This window comes from Pipistrellus hanaki (genome assembly GCF_964339955.1).
Source record: "Pipistrellus hanaki genome assembly, chromosome: 2".
Taxonomy (NCBI): Eukaryota; Metazoa; Chordata; class Mammalia; order Chiroptera; family Vespertilionidae; genus Pipistrellus; species Pipistrellus hanaki.
The window spans coordinates 139636875-139658248 of NC_140504.1; the positions used below are offsets into that span (position 1 = coordinate 139636875).

Genomic DNA, 21374 nt, shown 5'->3' on the forward strand with positions numbered 1-21374 from the left:
ACTGTGCTATTGTGGATGATTCTCTGCCCTTTCCGTAACCATGCAATCCCCCGTTTGAATACATTATTTTTTATCTCCAGTATGCTCAGTCCTGTTTCAAATGTGCCATTCTTCTGGATGCCTTATCACATTATGCCTGCTTGTAATAGTCCATTCATTTCAATAATTATTTATTGAGCACCTATTTATTTATATCTGATAAACCCTGTTCTAGACAAAAGGGAGATGAAGATGAATAAGAAATAGTTTTAAATACTAGAGGACATGGTTTCTAGAGGATATGGTTCCAAGTACTAGAGGAGCTCCTAGTCTAGTGGGAGAGAAATGTGTAATTTCAATATAATATATAGAACAGCGGTTTGCACAGTTTATTGTGGGAAACCAGCAGAAGAGCCTTTAGCCCAGCCTGGAAGACCAGTCCATCTCCTGCAGGAAGTGGGCACCTGTAACCAAATTTCGAAGGAGGAGTGTGAGTTAATGTGATAATGGGGAAGGGAAAGTTTTCTCTGTGGAACTTTCAAGAATATGGATCTTTATTCCTAGAGCCTAGCACAATGCCTACCATTTACTAAGTCAGAAGGAACAAGTGGCTGAATCTGACATAACTTCCTTATGGCAATGCTTTATGTTTGTATCATAAAGAATCACTTATATAGATGACAAATAAGATGAACTCTGAATGGAGTTCAGCAATCCACTGTATCCTCATGTCTGTCAAGTATTTCCAGTAGATAAAGGAGGCGGGTCAGAAAATATTTCTATATTTCAATCTCTCCTTCTGATCTTCTAACTAAATCTTTACTAATGGGCCTAAAAGTTCTCCTCAGTAAACCCTCCATTTTATGGAAAAAAGAAAGAGTCTTTTATGTTAAGTCTTTTTAACTGTATTGTCATCCTGCTTTCATTACAATATTCACTGCCCATCTGAGGACTTATCCCACCATGCAATTTAGAACAAGCCTGGTAGTGTTCAGAGTGTTCTTAGGCATTCAATCATCCACTAGTCACCATATCTAGGAAAAATTGGCCCATGAACATACCTGCATGCTTCCAGATTTATCAAGAACTAAGCACACAGTTCTATCTCTGATCCTCAGCAATGAAAAGATGGGTGACGGAGGTGATTCCACCATAGGTATGGTGTTTTTAAAATCCTCAGAGTTGCTGATCACCTCCCATGCGCTTCTGGATTCGCACATTTTATTTTGTAGATTTGGAGCTTCTCTATTATGGTTTTCTTCATTACAGAATTTAACAACCTAAAAGGTTAATAAGACAAAAAAGTGTTATATGTGATACATTTAAACATTGAACAAAAATTTGATAAAAATACAAAATCTATGTAAATAAGGCATTTTGCTTAATGAAATTTGATTCATTGAGGAATCATAAATACTAAGGTAGATTTTTTCAATGGTAGTAATAATAAATAACACTAGTTGAGTGCTTACTATGTGCCAGTCAATGTTCAAAGAACTCTATATTAATACATTTAATACCTCATGTCACCTGCACAGATATTTTATAAATATGATAACATGTCCTTTAGTTATAAATATACTATGTGAATAAATAATTAACATACTTACAGAAGTAATACTTTGCATAAACATTATAGATATCTCTTCAGTTTGATCTTTGTCAGGGAAAAATTGACAGTTTTTTTCATATAGTTTTGTCTTAGGATCAATTTTACATCTATAAAATACACAGCTGTTTCCTTGACATTTATAAACTCTATTCACACCAGTAACACCTGTGGAACACCTGAAAATAAGTGACAGTTAGTCTTTGAGGTGACCTAACCATTAACAATTTTTTGAAAATCTTAAGTGTTTCTATTCACAATGATTCTTATATCAAGGTTTTTATTCTTACTTGACAATAAAGTTTAAGGATTTCTACCAGAGCAGTTCTCCAAGAAATTTCAGAGGGAAATTTTAAGTGGTTCCCCACTATAGTAGGTTCCAGGGTTACGTTGGAGATCCGTTCCTACAGTGCGATGTAACGCATTTTTTGCTGTAAATTAGAACCCACCTACAAAGCACCTACATCACTCATATGGAGCACATACACAGCAGTTATTAAGTGACACGATAAAAATTTTTTTAAAAGAACGATAACAATTCCTGACCTTTACTTGTGGTAAATACTGCAAATAAAAAACATAAAGCACATATGTACATACATTGAAATGATGGAATTTTAAAAATGTAAATAAATGGGATATGGCAATATAACCATGAAATGACATATGTCAAGTCCAAGGTAACCCGAGGACTGTCTGTATATGCAATGGCTGAGTTATCTGCTGAGATTAAAAAGTTGCTGCTGACCTGTTAACACTAATGACTCTAGGCTTCCCTTTTCCAAACATCTCTCCTACCGTGTTTCCCCGAAAATAAGACATCCTCTGAAAATAAGACCTACTTACAGGTTTCCTTCTGAGTGAAATATAAGGCATCCCCCCGAAAATAAGGCCCTCATAGGCTAAATATGAGAGATTTGGTCCACTGATTCTGAAAGAAATGGAGTCACAAGAAATGCACCAGGAAATTCAGGAATTGGATTGTTATGATGATGTTCCAGAAGGTGATGACATGATTGTCATTGAATAAATGAGTAAATTCTTGATACTGTGGGATTCACAGTTTGTCTGGTTTGTGTTGACAACTACCTACTACCGTACCATATACAGGTAATAAATTTCCTTTATTTTCATTTAACAATAAATGTGTACCGTATTCTTCTTCATGGAAAAATAAGACATCCCCTGAAAATAAGACCTAGCGCATCTTTGGGAGCAAAAATTAATATAAGACACTGTCTTATTTTCGGGGAAACAGGGTAGTAGCCTTATCAAAGTAAATTGTAGGCACCTGGGCAAGATAACTTGTGAAACCATTTATTCTTGGTTCCACCTTAGACTAAGGTTCTTTATAGATTTTTTCCCCCAAAAAGCTACCTCTGAAACAATAGGATGTGGCATAACTATAAGTATTTTGATTATTCAAGAAGCATTTTTATCCAAAATGAATTGTGGCCTTAAGGAATGATTGAAGTATTGCCTAGGACAGTAAAGAATAGTGGAGGCATTTTATACATATATTTTATTGCATGGAATTGGCAACAAGTGCCACTGGCATGTGAATATATCCCATCTATTCAATGTGTTTCCAGTTCATATTTAAGAAACAATGACTAGCTTTCATTCAGTAATTTAGGGAGTCTCCTATATATATGAATGCTACTATAATGATGTTATTTTTACTAACAATCATGAATTTTGCACAGTATAAACTAGACATTTAGGGGGAATATAATATAAACAAAAATAGTCAATGTAACATTCTCTAAAATATGTGTCCTGAAAGCTGTGCTATGACTAATAAAGTACTTTCACTGAAATAATAATATCTTCGAGTTTATACATTTTTGATAAGACCCAAGCCCCAGCAGGGCATTTAAGATTGAGTAAACTGATGGCAAACAATTTAGATAGACTTCCTCCACCCATTCTGCACTCTTGACCTCAGAACCAAGAGAATTGTCTGTCATTAACTGTGATGTTAAATTGGTATTTTTAAAGTGAATTTTATAAATCTTGGAAATTTCTGTTATGGTTCCTTGAAGCTGGTTGATTTTTTACTCAGCCTGAAATTACTATTTATTAAGCATTTTCCCATTCTTGTTTTGATCTCCCAGTATATAGTACAACCCTTTACACAGAGCCCACCTTCAATGTAAATGAGTTCTGGTGGCCATGGTGGAGAGGTATAAAAATATGTCAACTTGGCTTCCAAATGTTCTTGAAGTTATGTGTATTTTAAATGGGAAACCAGCCACTTTGAGATACATTTTCTTTTTTTAAAAAGGACACTGTTTTATGTTATAGTGTTTATTATCTACATTAGGACAAAGGAATGATTGGCATTTCAAACAAATATAAATCAAACTAAGGAAAATAGGAAGTTACAGCCTGAAGTAATTGAAGAAAATGTAAATGATCATACCTTGTTGCTTCAATTCTTTTAGACGAAGCACTGTAGAAAGGTTCATTGTCATTGTACTCATCAAACACTCCCCAGCGGAGATGGGCCCATTCATGGACAAGTAGTCTGCCTGTGGGAAAATATTTCAAATATATGATCATAATTCAAGTGACAAAATTTGCCCTTCAAATATTTTAAGCAGTGGTTTTTTAAATAAAAAATAATTATACTTAGGTTTTAAATAACTGCCAATACTTATATTTTTGTTTGTAAAAAAGCATATAACATTATATTGAATTATAATATGGCATATAGTATATTATCTTTTTATTCTACAACATTAAATCAATGAAACATTTTTTTGTGTATGCATGTATGTGCTATGGACAGAATAGACTGGGCTTAGGTTTTGGTTAATGGGGGTGGGGAACAAATAGTCTTACATATTACAATAGTTTTTTGGTTCTACAAAGTTCACTCCTACTAACAACATAAACAGATATGTAAAATTTGCAGTACTAAAATTTCATGAGGGCACAATTAAATGTTTTAAAATGTCTACAAATGTTCCTTAGGGATTTGATAATGAAAAAATAAAGATTGAAAACATAGCTATAGATTACATATAATGGGGCTAACTAAATAAAGTGATTAATTTATTATATGAAATTAAGTTTTATTAATTATATTTTCAATACTATATTATAAATATAATATAAAACAAGTAGGATGTATTTCTTTCCTAGAATAGACTTAGAGAGAAGGAGTCATAATAAAAATTTTTTCTAATAATTTCAGGGTAAATGGAAGAATAAAGTTACACCCATAGTTTGAAATATAGAAAGAATAAACAGTAGACTTTTTGCTTTATCAATACTAGGAAAAACTTCAAAGGAAATAGAAATGGAGAAGATGGAAATATAGTCTGTTCTGCTACCATGTGTTTCTCTAACTCAAATGAATTCATGAAATCTGAAAATTAGAACAAAATGTCAGTATTATGCAAAAGTCATTTTTTCTTCGTTAAGTCTTTGCTACTCAAAATATGTTCCTTGACCCACCACTATCAGCATCATGGAGAAGCTAACAAGAAATGCAGAATCTTGGGTCTACTCTAGATCTATTGAATCAGAATCCAATCCTTAAGTTATTCTTCTACATATTAAACTTTAAAAGCACCAGTGTAAGATTTTCTAAGCAACTGGAGTCAGATTAGTGATTTTGGAATTATGTATAACCTTCAGTATAGGAGTGAAAAATCCCTCATGTCACTTAAATTCCTCAGATTATAGAAATTTGGTGAATTTTAAGAAAATATAAAATTTCCTGCACCCGTGTTTTCTTTCTTTCTTTCTTTCTTTCTTTCTTTCTTTCTTTCTTTCTTTCTTTCTTTCTTTCTTTCTTTCTTTCTTTCTTTCTTCCTTTCTCTCTCTCTCTCTCTCTCTCTCTCTCTCTCTCTCTCTCTCTCTCTCTCTCTCTCTCTTTCTTTTTCTTTTTAAAAAAATATATTTTATTGATTTTTTACAGAGAGGAAGGGAGAGAGATAGAGAGCTAGAAACATTGATGAGAGAGAAACATCGACCAGCTGCCTCCTGCACACCCCCTACTGGGGATGTGCCCGCAACCAAGGTACACGCCCTTGACCAGAATCGAACCCGGGACCTTTCAGTCCGCAGACCGATGCTCTACCACTGAGCCAAACCGGTTTTGGCCCTTACACTTGCTTTCATCACAGCTCATGGCAGGTTGTCCTGCCTCCCAAGCCCACTTAATTTGTTAAGAGAGTAGAGTTCAGATCTCACTACACACACACACACACACACACACACACACACACACACGTAACCATGTGAGGAGATGTTATGTTACTTAGCTTGACAATAGTAATAATTTCACCATTCAATATGTATATGTATAGCAAATATGTTGTGTACCTTAATATACAATTTTTTTATTGCAAAAAAAGCAGCACCTCTAACTTAGAATTTCATTCATATCTATATCATTGTCTCAGTTCCTAGTAGCTCTGTTCTCATTTGTAATAGCATTTCACTTCATGTGTGTGCTTGTATCTGTACTTTTAATATCTAGTATGATGGCAGCTTCCAGCCAAACTGAGCTATGGCCAAGATTATTTAAATGTTATTTCCAGGTACACATTGTTATTGTTGTTATTATATTTATTACAAATTGCATATATTTTGAGGACTCTCTTCTCAACCTTGTTGTTCAAGAGTCATGTTGTTTTTAGAACATTGTTTTTCAGCATGTGAGATTTTCACAAACACATGTATCACATTATAGGAAAAGCTCCTGTCTTAGAGCAAGGGGGAAAGCTACCAGTTACAGAATAGGAGTGAGATGGGGATATGATAAAAGAGCAAGAGCTCATGTGGGGATGTTAGCTTTAAAATTAGATAAAATCCTTCTTGTCTAAAATAAGTGCAGATAGACATGAATTTGAAAGTAGGGAAAAAGGTAGGGGTTCTATTTCTCAATCAAGGCATCTGTTGATTAATGGGATTGAAAAAAGTGGCTAGAGATCTTGAGAAAAATGGTGCAAGTTTTAGAACAGCTGCTTAGGAATGAGAAAGAGAGTTGGGAAGATGCAAGTACAACATTGTTGAGTAGCTGTGAGTTTGCAAAACGTATTTTTTTTTTTTTTTTAATGATACCGGTTAGCTTTGTAACTTTCACAATCTTAAAAACATTAAGAGAAGCAAAAGGAAACTAGCTGGAAATTTAGTAGAGAGGATTTGGCAAATTGAATGAAACATAAGTATAAGAGTGGTGAGTGAATTTAGCTATCTACACCTTGCTCGACCTGCCATATAAAGAAAAAATATAGTTAGAAGAGAGCAAAGGTTAGAGGTTCCAAGGAGAACAAGCATGATTAAACTAAAGCAGTGGTCGGCAAACTGTGGCTCGAGAGCCACATACACCCCTTTGGTCCCTTGAGTTTTTAGCAAAGGCCATCTTAGGAGTACCGTAATTAAGTTAATAACAATGTACCTACCTATATAGTTTAAGTTTAAAAAATTTGGCTCTCAAAAGAAATTTCAATCGTTATATTGTGATATTTGGCTCTGTTGACTAATGAGTTTGCTGACCCCTGGACTAAAGTATGGGGGAGAGTTAAGATTCAGATGGCATGAAATTATGGAGCTTTCAAGACTGGTGGGAAATAGGTAATGAGAATCAGGGTTGAGTGTTTGACAAAAACAAGGGGCTTAATGAATGCTCATTGAAGGGACAATGGAAGAGAGGTGATCTTGTGGTATGTGGGTTCAGGAATGTTTTCCTGGGTAGTGACATGTGAAATCATGTTCTCTAAGTTCATTTGAACCAATAACCTTAACTTTGAGACTGAACTAGATGAAATTGCCATTTTTATAGTAAAAATGATCACTAACAGACAAGTACATCTAGTTCAACCAAATAGGTTGAATAATAATATCAGCAATTATAGCCCCTGAGTGTTTTCTCTTGGCCAGGAACTGTAATCTTGTCTCTTCAGCTTTTCACACATCTGCCTTCCACCAGGGTGGCATGTGGTTGATTAATATCCAGCTGTGGAGAACTGGAATATTAAGATTTGAAAAGTGTGCTTAAGAAAAATATTTTTTATTGCCATGTGTTCAAATTTCTGTAAATATTCTACTGAGAACAGTTGTATGGATTATCTAATTTAATATTCACAACAATTCTATACAGTAGTATAATAGCTCCTTTATTCAGCATTTTCCAGGAAATAAGCACTTGTCCAAGGTCACATAGAGCTGATAAATAGGGGAGTCAGGATTTGAACCTATAGACTCTAGCTCTAGGGCTTGTACATTTAACTTGGGTACACATCTGCTTATTGGAATCGTTGCAAAATATATGTTAATCTAATTCTTACCTGCTGGTCCATATTCATTTTCTTTTTTTCCAAGTACAAAGTCAGGGGTGAGATGAATGTATTTTCCTTTTTCTCCACAGGGTTCGAATTGGTTGGTGTATGGTTCATCTCTATCTGGTAGGGTAGGTGGTGCAACTAAAACATCAGTCTGAGAATATTAAAAAAGATTTTTAAAACATCAGAAATAGAAATGATAACATTTAGTCAGAAAAACTCTAAGACAATCAATTTGCAGTTCAGTGGAGGAACACCAGAAAATATAATATTTTAAGAGACTTTTTTTTTACTCTTACATGTGTGTAGCTTTCATGTTTTGGTCTCTTGTATTCAGGCTTTTCTTTCCAAGTATCAGGAATTAATATTGATACATTTTTGAAAAAAAATCTTCTTTCTGTGGCTTCAAATAGGTAAGTAGAAGCTGCAGTTACCATGTCCTGTTATAAAAGAATATATGGCAGTGAACTGAATGAACAGAGGTACATCACAGGCGTTTCTCAGATCAAGAGTGGGTAGAAAAAGCCACTGATTAGTGAGCAGAGTCTCTGCCTCAGAATTCCAACCCTGCCACCTATCAGTCCAAAATTATAGCTGAATCCTGCACATTTAAAGGTTTTGAGTATAATTCTGCATCGAAAGGCAAATATTTTTATTTGGTATTAAGAGAAATTGCATACTATGATAGACTTTAGTTCATCTACTTGGTTCCAATGCTGGCATTTGCACTTTCTGGGTGATCGATTTTGGACCACTTATATAATGCTTTGAAGCTTAGTTTCCTTATCTCTCAAATAGACTTTTCCTACCTATCTTTTAGGTTGGCATAAGTATGAAATAAGTGCTTTACACATAGTCATAAAACTGGTTGATATCATTACTGTTTATAAATTTAGTAGAGTAAAGTAGCCTTATTTGATGCAAGTTTAGAACACTGTGTAGGCATGAGTGATAGAAAAGGTTTTTTATTAGACATCCATTCCCCTAATAGATTCAACTGGGTTTAATTGGAGCCTGGGGGTTGGAGGATGGAAAAATTTATAGGTAGAGCTTTTTGATCATAGACACAATTTGTACCTCTGTTATCAAGCTGAAAATAATATCATCCCATATTGTTCAGTATTCTGAACCTCAACATGCAAGCTATACTAATTTAAAGGGTAATGTGCAAATTGGTCACGACACCCTCAGAGTAACAACCAAACAGCAGGCTGTGTGGGGAGACCAGGCCAGCAGGAGGGGCAACCAGGCTGATAGAGGGGGCAGTGAGGGGTGACCAGGCCAGTGTGGGGCAGTTAAGGGCCACCAGGTTGACGGAGGCTGGTAGGGGTGACCAGGCCAGCTGGGGGAGGGGGCAGTTAGGGTGACCAGGCTGAAGGCAGGTGAGCAGTTAGGAGCCAGCAGTCCTGGATTGTGAGAGGGATGTTCGACTGCTGGTTTCAGCCTTATCCCTGGGATTGGGCCAAACCAGCAGTCAGACATCCCCCAAAGGATTGGAGAGGGTGCAGGCTGAGCTGAGGGTATCCCCTCCCCACATACACGAATTTCGTGATTAATAAGAGAAGTAGCCCCACTCTAGAGCTTACAATATAGTGGGGGAAATAGATGATGAATAAAAGGGATTTATGGTAATTTAATCCGCATGATTAAACCCATTGAATAATTAAGAAATCTTGGGTGCTACATGATGATGTCAACCTCTTCATCTTGCTGGCAACATCCAAGTCTATATTGATGTTTTCTTCAAGGCAGGATCGTGGCCTCTGTGATACTCCTGACCTTGCACAAGCCCGGGATAGCACGGCCTTTCTTCAGAAATTCCAGGGCTCTGTTTTCTTTTCTGTGGAAGACAGGCCAGGATGCTGACTCATATGTATTGAAAAAAATAGCAAACTGGGTCCAGAGCCATGAGTTCAGGAAGGCCCAAAGGACTAGCTGGCAAGCTGGAAAAGAGCTTTGAAGAGCTCCCACAGTAGGCTGGAGGTTACCTCATCACTGGCCGAAACCAGATGAAGGAATTCTCTACCTGTTCCCTAAGAACACTCTCCTCCCCAGCTTTTCTTGTGTTTTTGGATATTTAGGTCTCAATGGATTGTTAACTTCTGCTTGAAGTGATGGCTCTCTCTGAGCCAATGAGATAAAAGTGTAAGTAGTGGTCTCACTCACCAGGAAGAAAAGGGAAAGGACTGAAATAAAACCAGGGTGAAAGAGGAAGTGCTACAACTGACACCACAGAAATACAATGGATTATAGAGACAATTAAATGCCAACAACTTGGACTACCTAGAAGAAATGGAAACAATTCCTAGAAATATACAACATACAAAAACTGAATCATGAAGAAATAGAAAATCTATTAGTAGTAAGGAGATTGAATCTCTGCCCAGAAGTCCAAGACCAGACAGCTTTACTGGCAAATTATATTAAACATTCAAAGAAGAATTGGAGGAGGGAATGCTTTTTTAATGAGTCCAGCATTATTTTGATACTGAAACCAGATAAGGATGACACACATAAAAGAAAATTACAGGCTAATATCTCTAATGAACACAGATATAAAATTCTCAATAAACTATTAGCAAACTGAGTTCAACTATACATTAAAATGATTATACACTATGATCAATTGGGATTTATTCCAGGCATACAAGAATGGTCTGACATTTGCAAATCAAATAACATGATACACCTGATTAACAAAATAAAGGATAAGAATCATGTAATCATATCAATAGATGCAGATAAAGCATTTGACAAAATTCAACATCCATTTGTGATAAAAATCCCCACAAAGTGGTATAGAAGGAATGTGCCTCAAAATAATAAAGGCCGTGAATGACAAGTCCACAGCTAACATAAGACTCAATGATGAAAAAATAAAAGCTTTCCCTCTAAGGTCAGGAACAATACAGGGATGCCCACTCTTGCCACAGTATTGGAATCCTAGCCAGAGCAGTTAGGCCAGAAAAAGAAATAAAAATCAGAAAGGCAGATGTAAAACTATCAGTATTTGAAGATGGCATGAAATTATATAGCAAAACAAAAGTTTTTAAAAAAATAGATTTTATTGATTTTTTACAGAGAGGAAGAGAGAGGGATAGAGAATCAGAAACATGGATGAGAGAGAAACATCAATCAGCTGCTTCTGCACACCCCCCACAGAGAAATGTGCCCGCAACCAAGGTACATGCCCTTGACCGGAATCGAATCCAGGACCTTTCACTCTGCAGGCTGATGCTCTATCCACTGAGCCAAACCGGTTTCAGCACAAACCAAAAGTTTTTAGTAAAAACAATTTTGTAACTATGTTATAGTGATGGATGTTAACTAGACTTATTTTGGTGATTGTTTTGTAATATATACAAATATAAAATCATTACATTGTACACATGAAATAATATAATATGACAATTATATCTCAAAAATTTTAAAAAGGATTATATGGTGGTCTGAATAATAGTAAAAACTGGAAATGTAGGGTTGTTAACATATAGTTGTGTTGGCTGTGCATTGTATACTGCCAAAGGATTTTATTTACTTGGAGTCTGCACGGTCCTTTGGACAGTCTTGAATAGTGGTATGTTCTCAGGTCATGGAGGTATTTCAGAGACCCTATATCAGATGACTGTCATCTCCTGGAGCATAGGAGGGTGGCCAATAATTGTTCCTGCCAGCTTTTCAAGCAGAATTCCTATAATATTCATTCTAAATTGTTTCTCAGAATTCTTATAGTATTCTAGTTGTATTAAGGAAGATTCAGATATCAGTGTTTCAAAAAATAAGTACTCTCAAACTAAAAAGAGATAGAGCAAGAATAATGAAAGTTAACAATTGATATCTCATGCCATAAATAACAAATTGATTCATGATAAATTTTATAGGGATCAGATATTATTCCAGGAATAAAGTTATGTTCACATGTTGGTTCACTGGTTACATAAAAAGGGTGATTTTTGCCATCTTACGCAAGCCAGAGCCCAAACTCTGGTTTGTAAGTAAGTCTTCAAAACCTATTTACTGGATCTCTGCTCTGATTTAATTTATCCAACTCCCAGTTTTCTCTTTTGTAAAATGTGGATGATAGTGTTTTACATGCTTTTCTGATATTTTAAATGCAAGGACTTTGTGGAGTATTGAATGAATGTTAGGAAACATTGTGTAATCTAGGAATGTCTTCTAACAATTGAATTTTTTAGCTATTCTTTCAGTAGAGGACCATTTTAGCAATTTCTTTTTGCTCCTATAAATAAATCTTCCAAATACTGATTTCTGAGGTTCAGAAGTATTTGAAACTGATCTACTGTCCATGAACATGAAGAAGCCATCATTCAGAATCAGCTGCATTAACTGCTCTTCAAGCCTGTATCATTGATGTTTCTATTTCTCTCTCCCTCTCCCTTCCTCTGTGAAATCAATATATATATACTAGAGGCCTAATGCACAAAGATTCATGCAAGAATGGGCCTTCCTTCCCCTGGATGCTGGCACTGTCTTCGCTCTGGCCAGAGCCACCTTTCTGCCTTCCCATGCTGCCCAGAGGCCCGGAGCTGCTGGGGCAGTTCGGAACACCTGTGTCCCCCCCCTGCCCCACTCTTGGCCGCTTGGCACCTGCATATGCAAATGAACCACAACCTTTGTTGTTTTAATTTGCATACTCAGTCCTGATTGGCTGGTAGGCGTTGTGAAGGTACAGTCAATTTGCATTTTTCTTTTATTAGTGTGGATTAAAGAGTCTGTACAGAATGAGCCATAAATGGCATCTAAGGAATCACCTGCTCACAATTCAGGTCATGCCTATCTGCTTTTGCTGGTTAACAGTACCCGTACAAAAGGCTAAAACAGTGAGCATAAGGACACAGTAGTGGAGGAATTAAATATAAGGAGTTAGTAGATGTTGATGTCAGGGACAGGGGAAATTACATGGCTGTAACACAAATCTCTATTACAAGGAATGCTACAGTTGAAAGAATCTTTAGGAATACAGTTTTTGGTTCAGTTCTGTTGTCTTTCTCTTCACTGTCCACACTACTTAATGAACTCATTGGTTCTCCTGGCTTTAAATCTCACCTACACACTGATGACTCCAAATTTTATCTGCACCCTTTCTTCCTGAATTCTGATTCCTATCTCCATCCATGAGGGTGTCTAATAAGCATCTCAGTTCAAAGTATCCCAAACTAATTCCTGATATCTCAGCTGCCAGGTGATCACTGAAGTCTTCTCTTTCCCTGTTGATGATAATCCCATCTTTCCAAGTGTATAGGCCAAAACCCTTGAAGTCTTCTTTGACTCCTATCTTTCCTTCCTACTTTCCCTTTACTCAACATACATTTAAATCATCAACAAATTTGTCTATGACACTATCAGAATATGTTCAGAATCACATCACATCACAGAATATCAAGATCTCTACCAGAGTATCCTTGTTCCTAATCACCATCACTTCTCCCCTACAACAGCTTCCTACCTGATGTCCCTCTACACCTCCATGCTATGCAGAGCTTATACAGTATTAGTGACAAGTGGAAGCTTTCTACCGAGTTTCCTCAACACTATAGTCAGTGTGATTTTAGATCATGTATGAGAAAGCATACCTCTCCTCTGCTCAGAATCCTTCCATGGATTCCTGTCCCACGCAGAGTAAAAGCCCAAGTTTTTTCCATGGGTCTGGGTCCTGCTACCTCTCCAACTTTATCTCTCCCACCCTTCCCCCCTGCTCATTTACAGTTGTTTCCTTGGTCCAAATAAGCATGCTACCACCTCCAGGCTGCTGCTCCCTCTATTCCCTACCCAAGGTTTTCCATGGGCTCCCTCCCCCACTCATCTCAGGCCTCTCCTTGGAGGTCACATTAACAGTGAGGCTTTCCATGTCTTCCCTACATTCTCCCCCTATCCCACCCCGACCAACAGGGCCTACCCCACTTTGCTGGTTTATTTTTATGCCATAGCAACTCACCACCAACTGTTCTGCTATCTATTTACATGTTTAATGATCTGTATCTGAAAAGAATGTACACTGCATAAGGGAAAGAGCTCTTTCATTCACTGTTGTCTTGCTATAAGCATTCAATAATTGTTTAAAGAACAGACAATTCCAAGCCCTGGCTGGGTAGCTTAATTCATTAGAACATTGTCAAGATACACCAATGTTGCTGATTCAATCCCCAGTCAGTGCACATATAAGAATCAACCAAGGAATGAATAAATAAGTGGAACAACAAATATATGAATATTTCTTTCCCCATACCCTCCCTCTCCCTCTCTCTCTCTCTCTCAAATCAATTCGTTAAAAAAACAAAAACAGAAAAAACAGAACAGACAAGTCCAACAGCTCATCTACACATGAAGAAGCAGGATCAGGGAGGTCCTGCACCTTGTCTTTGGTCTTACATTGAGACAGTGGAGAACCCTGGGTACAGCCTCCAATTCCCACTACCCTCACTGCACATGCTGTTTTTAAACTTTCTGGAGTATTCAGAAGTTTCCATAATATTTATTAACTACTACCTTTTTTTTCTTTTTCTAGAATTCCAGCAGAAGAAGATCCCATTTCTTTCTTACCTTTATTTTTTCAATCAGCATTTCATTTTCTTGCACACCAGGGCTTATAGCTATGATAATGCCTTCATAGCCATTGTTATTCAGCTGAATAAAGGAAGCATCGGACCCCTGCAGCAGGTTTAGGAGTAGGAGGAAGATAGAACTTCTGATTAACACCATTGCTCCTCTCCAGTTGTTTCTGGCCACAAGAGGCTTTGCTAGCATCCCCTTCTCTCTATATATCTACTCCTAGTCTTTATAGGCGTGGCTGATATGCAGCACTGATCTCTGTTCCAGACTGAACAAAGATCAGTTTACATATGAGAGAAAATATCTGAATTTATGTAATCATTTTATTGTACATTACTGTAAAAGTGATAAGAAAAATAAAAGTAATCAGTTTATTTTATAAAATAAATTCTGAATTTATTTTCTAATAAGACTAAATTTATTCAATAACCTAGTAAAAGTTTTGAGTATAAGTATCCAATAGTATAAAAAGTACAAAAATGAAGTTTTTTTTCTATATTTTCTATTTTTGTTTAATTTCCTAAATATGGACATATACTTTGTATTTTCTGTAGAGTACAATGTGAAAATTAATAAAATTAATGAAACGAATAGAAGCAATAATGCTAATGTGGTTTTTTTTTCAGTTTTACAAAGCAATTTAATTATTATTTACCAAAAGTATAAATAATGGAAGAAAATGTAAGATTATGAAATGTAAATAACACTAAATTAGGTAAGATGTCTTTGAAATGTAAGTTAAAAAACTTGAAGTACTTTGAGAAATTAAAGATTTGATAAAGTCAGAGCAAAATGTTAACAACTCCTACCCAGAAAATAATGAATAAAATTTGCTTTCATATAAGCATGTCAAAAAGTCTGGGAGAATGTGGACTATAATTAAACAACAACAAGAACAAAAGAGCCTGGTAGTGTGCTGGTTTCTTTTAAAGCAGAATGAATAACATTAATAGCTACTATTTATTTGGTACCAACCAGGGCAGAGATTCTCTCACTTCATCCTCACCACAACCCTCTAAGGTTAAGCCTGAATGTGATCTCCATTAAGCATGGGGAACTGAGGCACATAGAGTATCAGGAACTTGCCAGCTCGTAAATGGCAGAGTCAGGCTCAGAACCCACCATTCCTACCCCAGAACCCATGGATTTAATTACTTCATAACAAGGCAATGTTGTTTTATATGACAAATAACATAAGACTTTTTTAAAAAGGAGGAAGGGAATCACATAGAAGTTGTGATGATGAATTAAGAATGTCTAGTCCTAAAGCAAAATTAGCCTGGACTCATTAGAAACTCAAAAGAGAACTAACCAAAAATATAGAATCATAGAAAGAAAATACCTTTAAACTAAAAATTCAAATAGGAGGATACTTTTTGTCTCAAATTCATGTTTTATTGCTGAGATAAGGAAGGGCAGAGTTTACAGCTGAATGAGTAACACTTTTTCAAGAGCCACAAGAAAAAAAAAAAAAAAATGAGCTTTGTCCTTTCCCCTGTTAAATTTATCAACATAAGAAGTATCTTGTATTCCTCACAGAGAGAATGAAAACAGCAAGTCAAGAAAATTAATGTTATGGTTTTATTCTTTTTAACATCCCATCTCAGATTCTTCTCTTCTCAAAGAATTTAGCTGAATAACTGAATTCTCCAGGGAGGGTCAGACTTCTGATTACTATGGCAACACAGAGGGCTCTTATCATGGGACTTTTAAATCATGGGTCAGTAACATGCTAATAGAGTAATAATAGCCAGTTTTATTTTCTTATGAGAAAAGTATTTGGATTAGTATTATTGAGGCAGGAATATGGTCTATGATTTCGTGGGGAAAAAATGGTATTTGGAATATTTTAATTTTAAAAAATGAAAGCTTCATTTTGAATTGCAAAGCAGTTACTCATTCTTATATAATTTTCTGAAGGCAACACTGAATTCTATTATGAGTTATTAACTAGTTTTTAAAATTTATCTTTATTGTTAAAGTATTACAGATGTCCCCCCTTCCCCCCACTCCTGTCCTCTCCCCAGGCATTCACCCCACTGTTATCTGTGTCCATGGGTTATATATGTATACATGTAAGTTCTTTAGTTGATCTCTTCTCCCCCCATCCCAGCCCCCATTTTTCTCTGAGGATCCCCAGTATGTTGCATGCTTTCATGTCTCTGGACCTATTTTGTTTGTCAATTTATTTTGTTCATTCGATTCCATATATAAGTGAGATCATGTCTTTCTCTGACTGACTTATTTCACTATTAACACAGAACCTGAGGTATAAATAGGTTGGGATTCATTGGGTGAGACTTCATTTCCTCCTTCTTCTTGTTTGGATCTCCCTGTTCATGGTGTGTTTAATCTATCCTAGCTTCCTTGTACTAAGTCTCCTGTGCTGCCTTGTAGAGGTAGATCTGGAAACCAGTTTCTCTTTCCTTACTACTAGTGACTTGTCCACTCTCTTTTCTGTATCTCCCTCTCTAATACCTTCTTACTCCAATCCTTTTTCATTTTGAAAAGGAGAATCTAGTTACTTAAATATAGTGTTTCATGCAGTGAACAGTTTGGAGTACTTCACCTTACTTGACCTCTTTGTAATATTTGATGTTGATCATTCCCTCTTCTTTGAAACTGTCTTTTTTCTTGGTTTACATTACAGACTTCCCATCATCTTTGTAAATCTCTGGCTGTTCCTTCTCAGTCTAGTTCACAATGCCTCTTTCTTTTCCCCCATTTGAGTGTTGACTCTTCTCAAGAGTTCATTTTTGGCTCCCTTCTCTTCTTTCTATGACCCATATGGGGATCTCACTCTTAGCATGGCTTTAGTTATCCTCTGTACACTGATGATGACCAAGTACACATCCAGCCCAAACTCCTCAACAACCACCCTAGATGAAAGAAGAAATGGAATAATATTTTCAAAGTGTTGAAAGAAAAAATATAAACTTAATATTTCAGGTTAGGCTCAGACCATCTAATGCACACTCTGAAAACACTCTTAAAGGAAATTCTCCAGCAAGAAGCAAAATAAATAAAAAAATAAGATATGAAAAAGAAATAAGTTAGCAAAATCTATTATCTATATAAGCAATAAATAAAACAACAAACATTAATTAATTCACAATTTTTACTAGAAAATGCCAACTTGAGGGAGGTTGGTGTTAGAATCCAGAGACAAGAGCTTGCTAAGGCATTTCTATTGGAAGTGAAGAGAATAAAGGGAATATAGATAAGTGTTTGAATTTATTACTATGGGAAATAAATGAATAGTATATATAAGAATGGGTCTTAATAACTGGAGCCCCTGGAGTCGTGCACATTGCGCTTAGAGGACGGAATGTTGACTCTAATGCTGGATTGCCCTGGCGAGAAGAAACAAAACCTCTGGCTGTGCTGAGCCCCAGTCCCGACTGCTCTGAACCCCAGTTCTAGGCCAATCCCTGGGGACTCAGGCTCAAAGAGAGGGAGACGCGGCTGTGAGACGGAGTCCCAGGGAACGGAGAGGGGCAGAGCCTCCGGAGTCGCGCACATTGTGCGCAGAGGACAGTCTGTTGACTCTGATGCTAGACTCCCCTAGCGGGAAAGAAAAAACAGCTCCATACTGGGAGGAACGTGATGAGGAGCAGGAGCCCCTGCTGGACACTGGCCAGCCGGGTGCCAGCAAGGAGCTGGGCATCGGGGTCCCCAGGGGGGGGTGTGCCCCTGGGCCTTCGACTGCTGAGCGCGGGCCATGGAGCCGAGGCCAGGGGCTGCTTCCTGGGCAGCGCAAACCCCGGCAACAAGCTGAAGCCATGCAGGAGCCCACGGAAAACAAAGGGGTGCTGCAGGCCAACCTGCTGAGCTTCCAGAACAAGGAGGAAGAAACCGAAGAAGTTTTCAATGTGAAGAAATCAATTTATAGCAAAAGATAGTAAAATTACTTAAGAAAGAATACAAAGAAGATCTTGAAAAATCGAAGACTAAGTCAGAACTCAACTCAGCAGCCAACATTGCAACATAAATGTGTTTAAAAAAAAAAGGACAGAATGTTGGAATGGCAGCGGCCAGGCCTAGAGTGGCCAGGCACAAGGCAGTGGCAGCTGGGCCCGGAGCAGCAACAGCCAGGCCCCAGAGAAGCAGCAGCCAGAACCAGAGTAGCAACAGCCAGGCCTGGAGCAGCCAGACCTGGGGCAGTGGCAGCCAGGCCTGAGGCAGAGGTTGCCAAGCCCAGGGTGGCTAGTCCAGGAGCACCTAGGCCTGGAGTGGCCGGGCCCGGAGAAGCCGGGCCCAGAGCAGCTGGGTCGGGAGCAGCCAGGCCCCGAACAGCAGCAGCCAAGCCCGGAGCAGCAGCTGCCAGGCCAGGAGCAGCCAGGCCCGGAGTGGCCGGGCCTGGAGCAGCCGGGCCCAGAACAGGCAGGTTGGGAGCGGCCAGGCCCAGAGCAGCAGCAACCATGCTTGGAGCAGCCAGGTTGGGAGCGGCCAGGCCGGGAGAGGCCAGGCCCGGAGCAGCAGCTGCCAGGCCGGGAGCGGCCAGGCCCGGAGCAGCCGGGCCCGGAGCAACTGGGCCCAGAGCAGCCGGGTCGGGAGCGGCAGTGGCCAGACCCGGAGCAGCTGGTTGTGGAACAGACCAGAGCAACAGAGGCCAGGCCAGGAGCAGCCAGGCCTGGAACAGCTTGCTCCCCACAAGGCTGCCTCTCAGACATGGCTGGAAACTTTTGGGGGAACTTGAGGGTCTGCTGAATCAAGTGATGAAGGCTTAGATCTGGATGTGTTGAGTTAGTATAGCGCTGGGGTGTTGATCTGTGAGTGCCTTGTGTGGGGCCTGGATGAGGTTGGTTGATCTATTTGGAAATGTCTTTTGTGTGAAGTGTATCCTTGGGCATGTGGAGGTATTATTGATTTGAGAAAATGCTAAGTAACTGATTTACTATCTGAAAAATTTAAAGTTCTGAAAGTTTAAGGTTTCTTGCCAAAAAGAGGTTTTAAAGCTAACACCTTAATTTTAATGGAGAAAGGGGAAGACAAGCCCTTCTCACCCAGAACAGGTAATCCAATTCCAACCAGCAGCTATCTTTAAACAATGTGTCCATTTACACTTGAATGGCTACACCTTTTGATAGCCTAAGGGCAAGTTTACATTTAAACAAGTTTGCTTCTCAATTCTCAGGGCAGAAAAAAAACAAGGTTTAAAATTATTAGATTTTAAAATTTATTCTTAGAAGTGTAAAAGTTTATTAATTAAAAAAAAACAACAACAACAACAAAAAGGATATTGAAAAACCTAATGAACAATATTATTGTAGTAGAGTCGGAGATATGGGAGGGGAGTGGACTGACAGTTCTCAGGGAAAGGGGGAGTGGTGGATGGGGGAAGAGACTGAACATAAACTGTGCACCTATGGATGAGGACAATGGGGGGTGGGAAGGGGGTGGAGGGTGGAGTGGGAACCTGGTGGAGGGGGGAAGAAATGAGGAACCTTTGTAATAATATGAACAATAAAGATTGATTAAAAAAAATAAGTTGAGATAATAATCAGAAGATAAAAATCATAATGTATAATTTTTAAACCAGCAGTGTCAAATTTAATCTATTCAATGGAAGTTAGGAAAGAAGGGGACCAGAAAACACAAAAAGAAATACTGTATGTGAAATGGAAAAAGAAGGCAAATAATTTCTAACAAATCATTAAACTTGTGTGAATTGGTTAAACTCTTTTGGTAAGATAGACTCTCAGCTTGGATTTTGAAAAGATGAAATTATATGCTATTCATAGAGACACATGTAAAATGGTAATGTTATAACAATTCCTGCATTATGTATGTGTAAAAGGAAATCTAACAAAGGGTACTTGTAACAGTAAGTAATAAAAAAGAAAAAATCAGTTGACCCTGATTTTATTTTACCTCATTATAACTTTACATAATAACTCACTAATTAAAAGACTGTAATCTCTGTTTTTACAGAACTTGTTTCTATTCTGATTGATCCTAATATATTATAAAGCATGAAATTGTCCTGCTGTAACTTTTTACTACCATTCCCCCACGGGGTAAAGTCCTAATCTTTTATTCAAGACCTTCCTTCACATTGCCTCCCAATACAGGCACCTGCCCCCTACAATTCCTGCTTTAGGCAAACAGAAGGGTTCACATTTTCCCAAACTGAACAGTATGCTTGGTCTGTTGGCAATTTTTGACTAGAACTTCCTTCTTTCTTTTCTACTTGTCCGTTAAGACTTAGATAAGGTGTAATCTCTTCTATGGTGCTTTCCCCCTTATTCTCCTATAATTATGTATATGATATCATATCTCATCACGTCACATTAAATTACTTTGTCTGTTTCCATGACTAAACTGTATGTCACTAAAGAGCAGGAACTATGTGGTCCCAGTCTCCAGCATGATGCCTGTGATACAATAAAATATAATGACTAAACATCCATATCAACAAATATCATCTAGGCACTGGACGAAACTAGATTCAGACCAATAGGCAAGAAACAAAAATTTAGAACATAGGTTCTGTGTATAAAGTCTACAATGAGTGTGGGTTTTTTTTTTTTTTTCCAGTTTAAAAAAAAAGGAGGGGAGGGGTCAAATAAAACAAATTATTATTTTTAAATTTTAATTGTATTGTATGAGTATTTTAAGCAACACTGGTTGTATGTGACAGAAAACCAACTCAAGTTATTTAAATATTCACTTATTTATTTGAAGGATAGTGGGCAAACCTCACATAACACTGCAAAGGTGAAGTTGGGAAGTAGGGGTGCTAGGGATGTGAATATCCTCATTTCTTGGCCTGTTGGCCTCATCATCTCATACCATCTTCCCTCTTTCAGCAGGAAAAAAGGTGGACAGAGACCAGTCCTGAGCCTCACAACAGATAGCTTTGCTGCCACAGAGACATTAATCATCTTCCCTCCTTCGGGTTCAAAAGTCCTGGA

The 21374-nt window shown here is 37.7% G+C and overlaps 1 protein-coding gene across 3 annotated transcripts in view; it reads right to left on the bottom strand.

Annotated features, from left to right (window-relative positions):
* The window catches only part of CLCA1 (chloride channel accessory 1), a gene marked incomplete at its 5' end in the record, with an annotated part of 91253 nt that overhangs the window by 18842 nt on the left and 51037 nt on the right, over nucleotides 1-21374 (bottom strand). The window contains 7 exons of one of the 3 annotated variants that reach the window (XM_084874418.1): nucleotides 1041-1259; nucleotides 1590-1767; nucleotides 4014-4122; nucleotides 7894-8041; nucleotides 8187-8327; nucleotides 13844-13887; nucleotides 14449-14482. In XM_084874418.1, coding sequence (XP_084730544.1) covers nucleotides 1041-1259; nucleotides 1590-1767; nucleotides 4014-4122; nucleotides 7894-8041; nucleotides 8187-8324 — 792 coding nt within the window. Of the gene's footprint in view, nucleotides 1-1040; nucleotides 1260-1589; nucleotides 1768-4013; nucleotides 4123-7893; nucleotides 8042-8186; nucleotides 8328-13843; nucleotides 13888-14448; nucleotides 14625-21374 lie in introns of those variants that run through there. The other 2 variants (XM_084874415.1, XM_084874416.1) reach the window with 2 other exon arrangements.